Source organism: Acanthisitta chloris, unplaced genomic scaffold, assembly GCF_000695815.1.
Source record: "Acanthisitta chloris isolate BGI_N310 unplaced genomic scaffold, ASM69581v1 scaffold22067, whole genome shotgun sequence".
Lineage (NCBI taxonomy): Eukaryota > Metazoa > Chordata > Aves > Passeriformes > Acanthisittidae > Acanthisitta > Acanthisitta chloris.
In genome coordinates, this window is record NW_008684562.1 from 1 (window position 1) to 6,944 (window position 6,944).

Below are 6,944 nucleotides of genomic sequence, written 5' to 3' on the forward strand. Positions count from 1 at the left end.
GCGACCCCGATCAGAGCCTGTGGGGCAGGTACGAACCCCAGGTGTGCTCCAGCTGCGACCCTGCGGGCCAGCTGCGAAGCAGCTTTCCCACGGCAGAAACACCGTGGCCTTCTGGCATATCTCATTCCAGCCCTGCCTGCTCAGCCAGGCGTGAGCCTTCTCCAAGGTGACAAGTCACCACTTGTATTGGGAAGGAATTGTTCCCTGGGAGAGTGCCGAGGCACCGGCACAGGTTGCCCAGGGATGTTGCCCAGAGCAGCTGTGGCTGCTCCATCCCTGGAAGTGTTCCAGGCCAGGTGGGATGGGGCTTGGAGCAACCTGGGCTGGTGGAAGGTTTCCCTGCCCATGGCAGAGGGTGGGACTGGATAGTATTCAAGGCTCCTTCCAACTCAAACCATTCTGTGATTCTATAAAGGGAAGATTTTAGTTAAAGAGGGTTGTTTCATCTCCAGACAGCTCAAAGCTCTCCCAGTTTCTCATGCTGGTTCCTTCCCTTCAGTTGCACAATGCATCTTCTTGATTTCCAGCTGGCCAAAAAGAATAAACCCAAGAATTCCCAAGATCTTGGCAGTTGAGAGGCAGCAAAGAAAACAAAATAATTCAATTTCCCTAATGAGAAGAGTGTGTTAAAGGAGTAAGCGCACATGAAAGGATTAACATGCCACCCTGCCAAAGCAGCAGGCTAGGCAGTGTGCTGGGCTGGAGGAGGAGGGAAGGAGAGGGATGGAGGGCACAGGGAGTGCTCCAGGCAGAGGGTTTCCATCACAAGACACAGCTGGAGGAGCTGCTTATGTGTGGTCCATGGGCCAAGCCACAGCCTGGCCATGCCTCCCACTGGTGCTGAGCTCTGGGAGGGGAGCTGGACCTGGAAAAACCCTGAGGCTCATCCTCCCACATCGGCCCAGCGAAGAAAAGGAGTCAGGGAACAATTAAACCACTTCCCTCCCAAGAAGCCTGGGTCCTGGCTCTGCCTGGGGGAGGCTGGTTGGGAACCAGCCCCTGCATCCAAACCCTTCTCCCAACAACAACTCCAGCTTTGCAGAGAGCCTTTCCTCTCTTTAGCAGCAACACGGTGTTCGAAATGTCCTCAAAAAAAAACTGCCAGCAGAGCACCCCAGGGCAGCCCCCAGGGTGTTCCTCTGCCAGCACCCTGTGCAGAGCCACCCTCTGTCCCCTCATTCCCCAGTTGCTAAGCTACCTGTGCCTGGCTTATCACACCATCAGCACAGCAGGGCAACGGCTGAGGGTTTATTGCACTAAATCATGTTTACTCACTACCTTCCCTCCAAACCCAGAGCTCAGGAAAGGACAGGGTTGACATCTGGGGGGTGGGGAGAGAGGTGGCAGAGCCAGGGCTGGCAGGAGCCATCCAAAATGCTGAGACCAAAACATGCACAGGCAAGAAAGGCTTTTTCCCCAAAAAACCTTGCAGCTGTGATGCTGAGGGACCAGAACCCTCCCACCCTCAGCCACTACCCACCAAAACAGACAGCTTCGTGTCTGCCTCTGGTTTTGTACAGCCTGTGAGCAGGTAAACCATAGGAAAGGCTGATTTGCCTTGTTCAGCTGTTTAAGGTGGTACTTCTGAGCATCAGTGCCCAGGAGTAGTGTCTCAAGGGGCTGCTGACCCAACATCCACAAGAAACAGTGGGACAGATCTGTTGGGACTCACATCTAACTTGTCACACTTCACTCTAAACACAGAAGGAATTTGCGAAGAGATATTGGTCATTACTATCACCAAGTGGAAAGATCAGCTCACCCAAACCTGCCAGAGCTCAAGCAGCATTTAGACAACACTCTCAGGCACATGGTGGGATTGTTGGGGTGTCCTGTGCAGGGCCTGGAGTTGGACTTTGATGATCCTTCCAGCTCAGGATATTCTGTAAGAGAATTTTAATGACCAGAACAACACTTCAGAGAGAGCACTACCCTCTGCACTCACTCCTGCCTGCCCGCCCCACTAAGCCAGCAGAGTCCCTGGCTCAGGTATTTACAATCCCCAAGAGCTTCTTCTCTGCGTCTATCACTGCCCAAAGCCCAGAAGAACTGCTGCTTCCCCACCACCACCCCTTACAAACCAAATCACAGCAGCTCTGCCCAAGATAATGCTCAGTCCCCATCCCTCCCTCTGCCCTTTGTTCCTCACAGGCAGAAACAGCCTCTTAAGCTCCATTGGAACCAAAGGCAGATTGCAAAGGGGAAGGATTTGAGCTGCAGTTCAGTGTGATTCATCTCTGATTCATACCACTTTGCTCCTCTAAGTAGCCTCCCAGTTCAGGTGACCTGCAAATAAAGCTCTCCTGTTCCAGGAACCTGAAAAGCAATTCTCACACCTAGAAACCATCACAGACGTTCAGGTTTTGGCCTTTTCTTTTCCCCCTCAGAAAATTACCTGTAATGTGTTTTGGAACTTAACCTCACCCAGGTATCATTTCTTAGTGCCTCAGGCTGCAATGAGTACATACAGACACTACGGCATGTGCTGCAGGTGAGAGGACAGAAGGGACCAGCTGGACTTGAGCTGACCTAGGTGCATGCAGGGTGTTTCCTGGGCAGGGAGCAGAGGATAGCACTGATATTCCCTATCATCCATACTCCCAACTCAGGCCCACACACCCCAACCCTCCCATTCTGCAGCTGCCTCTGTGTTCCCATGACCCATGGGATGTCTCCCTGCCCCAAACACCTGCTTCATCATACCTGTGCCACGCTGATCTGCTCCTCTTCCCTTCCCTTGGTGCCAGGCAGGCAAAGCTCACAGGCTGAGCACAGAGGAGAGGGAGCAGCTGCTGCCAAACCTGAGAGCTGTGGGCTGGAACGAGGTAGAAGGCAGAGATGCCATCTTCAAAGAGTTCCACTTCAAGGATTTCAACCGGGTAAGGAGCACCAGTGGCATGTGGAGGTTTACACACTGGGAGACCTGGTTTGCAGAGCAGGGAGTCCTCTCTGCAGGGCTCAGCCACAGAAACCTCTCCTTGTGTGTCCTGCAATGTCATGGCTGGGCAAGATCACCTGCCCAAGACACCAAAGGGCTCAACCCAGCACAATTTGTCTGGGAAGTAGTCCTTACAAAGGGGAAAACACATAGAAAAGCCCAACAGAGACACTTAACATCCCAAGCCTTGCATTTGTTGGGCTACCTACAAACATGCAGGTTAAAATTAATAGTAATGGGGTGCAAAATAATAGTAATGGGGTGAAAACCAACAGGGTAAGTGGTTAACTTTCCTTCTTGCTCCCCAGGCTTTTGGCTTCATGACCAGAGTGGCTCTGCAGGCAGAAAAACTGGATCATCATCCTGAATGGTTCAATGTGTACAATAAGGTAGGAAACAGGGATGGTTGGGGCAAATGGAGCTCTTCAGGGAGCTCATCCCATTTTTGAGGGATAAACCAGGAACAGCAAGTCCTGTCCACATCAGCAGGAGCTGTTCCCTCAGGTGCTGTTCCCCTGTCACAGCCTACAGCTACCATAGATACTTCCTTTCCTCCTTGTTTTCCCCTGTCCAGCAGCTGCAACCAGGGTATCGTAAGTAGCAGCAAGGAAGGGGAAAAGCTGCTGGGGAAGGAGTTGAGAAGCGTGCACAGGCAGCTGCTGTGACCCAGGCAGGGGTGGCACTAATAGCTCCTGGCCAGGAGGAGCTGCAGGAAGGAGAAATCCAGGCAAAGTGCCGGAACAGCTCTCCCACCCTGGGACTGGAGCTAACTGCCTCCTGGGATGCAGCACTGGAGGAAGCTGCCCTGCTCTCTGCTGGCAGTGCTCAGTCTGTCTGTGTATGCTTTAGGTTCACATCACGCTGAGCACCCACGACTGCGGAGGCTTATCGGAGCGAGACATCAACCTGGCCAGCTTCATCGAGCAGGTTGCAGCTTCCCTCTCCTGAACACACAGCCATGATGCCAAAAATCCTCTGTGCTGCTGCTGCCACAGTCCATCTCACCGAGACAGCTGCATCCAGAGCCTTCCCCCACTTCCAAGCTGGATCCTCAATCCAGACTCCTCACCCTGCTCCCTGCTGTGGCTCAGGTGGATGAAGGCACTCCTCAGAGTGCATTTATCCATCTCTATCTTGCCACTTCCATTCCTTAATCCTTCCTTAGCTGTGTGCTCCAACCCAAGTGCTGCCCAGGGAGTGATGTTACACAACTGCAGCAGTAACCCTTGCCAGAGCCTGACCCCATCCACCCACTGTTGTTGCTTCTTACCTACTGGATTATGTTTTCTGATTCGAACATGTTCTGTGCCCCCTTTGGTTCTCTAACAAACCAATGTGATGTGTAGTTTGCTACTCGTGTAACCTCTCTCAGCAGTATTAAAAACAGGCAGGTGGGCTCACCCACACTGTCACCAGCTCTTAGCAGGACACCAACTGGTCCTGTGTACAATAAACCTCTTGGTTAACCTGATCTCAGCTTGGAGGAGACCTCACTGAGAAAATGGCACCAGCAAGTTTCCCCAAGGCAGGTGCTGCCCTGATTGCCCTCAGGGAAGTACTTCTGCCACAGAAAAACTTGGCAGGGCACATGCCTTGGCCTCACAGTGATCAAGATGAGAAGAGGTGATCAAAGCCAGAGCAGGTCAGAACTGCTCAGGTGAAATCACGTGTAGCCAAGGCACAAACACAGGGAAGGTACAACCAAAAGGCACACAAACAGCACAGCAACAGGCCAAGGGCTGCCCACAGTGAAATAGTCCCCAAAGAGAGGTTGTGGATGAGTTTGGTGGTGCAACATCTTCAGCAACACAATGAACAATCTGCAAAACCCAACAGTATCTGCTTTCAGCACAACGGTCTGGGAGGAAACACTACAAACACCCAGCTCAGGTCTTTTTTCTCCTCTTTGTTTTAACCTTTTGAAGTTCTACAAAGTATTAAATGAAAATCCATAGGTCTTAGATGAGAACTTTCAGCATCTTTGCACCTCACACTTGAGGCAGCCACAGACACCACCTGTGTCTCACCAGAAGGACAGAGCAGCCCTGAGGCAGTGAGACTCATAAACCACCCTCCCTGCCCCAGGAGCAAATGGCAGGAGCAATAAGTCTCCATTTATTCCAATGAGCACTGAAGCAGAAATAAGAGCTCGGTGAGCCTGGATAGCTAAATGCACCATTTTAATACAAACTAGGCCCATTTTCACAATCTCTCCAGTTGTTCCAGCCTCCAGTTTCACAGTGGCAAACCAGAGCAGTACAGACACTGCCATCAGAGGAATTTGTCCCATTTGTTCATTCCAAAGTCACTGTGGATTTATTGGGCTAATATTACTGTGTTGTACCAACCCTTCCACTCCTCTCCCCCGAGTCAGCAGAAAAGTGCAGGTGAAATCCATGGCATGAAGACACACATCTCTTCTTGGTCCATCCCAGTGGATATTCTTCAGTCTAGTACCTAAGAGCAGGCAGATCCCTTGGGAGTGCTTTGGACAAGCTACAAATTCAGTGTCCTGCTTGGAAGTCTCACAGGAATTAAAAATTGAAGATCCATCCAGGTCTGAAGTACCATCCAGGTCCAGATCATAACCCAGTCTATCAAATCCTTCCTTTTTGCCTTTTAAATGATCACACAGCCTGTTAAATCCATTTTTCTAAGACCATTTGGCATGATAGAGGAGATGCAGATTACATGTTAGGTGACAAGGATGAATAAAGACTTTACACAGGTAAATTCAGTGGCCAACTCCTGGCCAGGTTACATTGACAGCATATAGAACAAACACACATGGAACAATTAAACCCACAAATATTATTAATAAGCAAAATCCCAGAATAGAATACATTGACTGACAAATAACACCTTCAAATACATCCAAAAATGTGAAATGGAGCACTGATCTGTTAGATCCATCTACTTCCTGGGAGGAAGATGCAACCAGGGAGGGAAGAGAAGGGAGTCTCTCTCTCTTCAATCTCCCCCAATCCATCCCTTCTTTCTTTTAAAGCAGGAACAAGAGTCCCTCCCTCCCTTTTTCGCTTTGCTCTGTTAAATCTCGGTCCCAAAGAGAACCATCACTGCAACCAGACACTTAAGACTTGTCTCCAGGACACTGCAAGCTCAGAGCTGCAGTAATAGTCACCTGAACACAACAGATAGGTCCAACACAAACTGCCAGAGCTGCTAACACCATCACAGACTCTCATGCAGCTCAAGAATTTGAAGAAGGCTCAGAGACATGCAGAAAGTCACTGATTTCAGGGCAGTTGGCTAAAACACTTGTGTCCCCTAGCACTGAGATGAAGCTGGAAAGTAAGTCTCTTTCCCACAGTGGCTGTGCCTGAGGCTGCACTGCTTAGTGCATTGCCTGGGAAAGAGCCTCCTCATTGCATATAATTCCCGTGCAAGTGTGAGCTGCAGGTGTGTGCAAAGAGTCAGCCTGGGGCTAGCAGGCCTAGCACAGCAGTGACACAGATGCCTCCAGACACCCTGCAAATGTGGCATGAGACCTGCCTGTGAAACTCTGTGCCATGCCAACAGCTGGGAGGGAACATGGCAAAGCCCTGCAGGAGGAACGCTGCTGCTGCTTAAAAACTCAGGACATTCTGACTTGTTCTTGAGGCCACAAGTGCTTCTCAGGCTGTGCTGGGAAAACAACTCTCCCCAGGAAAACAGCAGAGAAAACTAGGAAGGCTGAGCCACATGCCCACGGCTTGGACACATCTGACATCCTCTCCTCTACCTCCAGAGCATCTTTGTAATACTGTGAAGGGACTTGGCTCAATACAACCACTACCCTACCTTACAGGCAAGCATGTTCCCTCTGAGGCCAGGCTGCCTTTGAGGTTTATTTCAGCATAGTACCATGAAGAGACAACCACAGCCAAGGTCACAGCCCACAGCTGAACCCTCCAACCCTCCCTGGCAGCACACAAGAACAAGCCAGAGGAGCATCAAGGCACAATGGTGAATGCCCTTTTGAGAATGTGCCTTAAAAGAATCAGTG

General features: G+C 50.7%; 1 protein-coding gene across 1 annotated transcript; it reads left to right on the forward strand.

The window, feature by feature from the left end:
• Positions 1-2,747: 2,747 nt before the first annotated feature.
• On the forward strand, positions 2,748-3,886 carry PCBD1 (pterin-4 alpha-carbinolamine dehydratase/dimerization cofactor of hepatocyte nuclear factor 1 alpha; the record flags this gene model as incomplete). The annotated part of the gene is made up of 3 exons (XM_009079402.1): positions 2,748-2,879; positions 3,247-3,327; positions 3,788-3,886. Coding segments are annotated over 3 exons (312 nt in total), but the record flags the coding sequence as incomplete, so codon positions are not given.
• Positions 3,887-6,944: the final 3,058 nt, after the last annotated feature.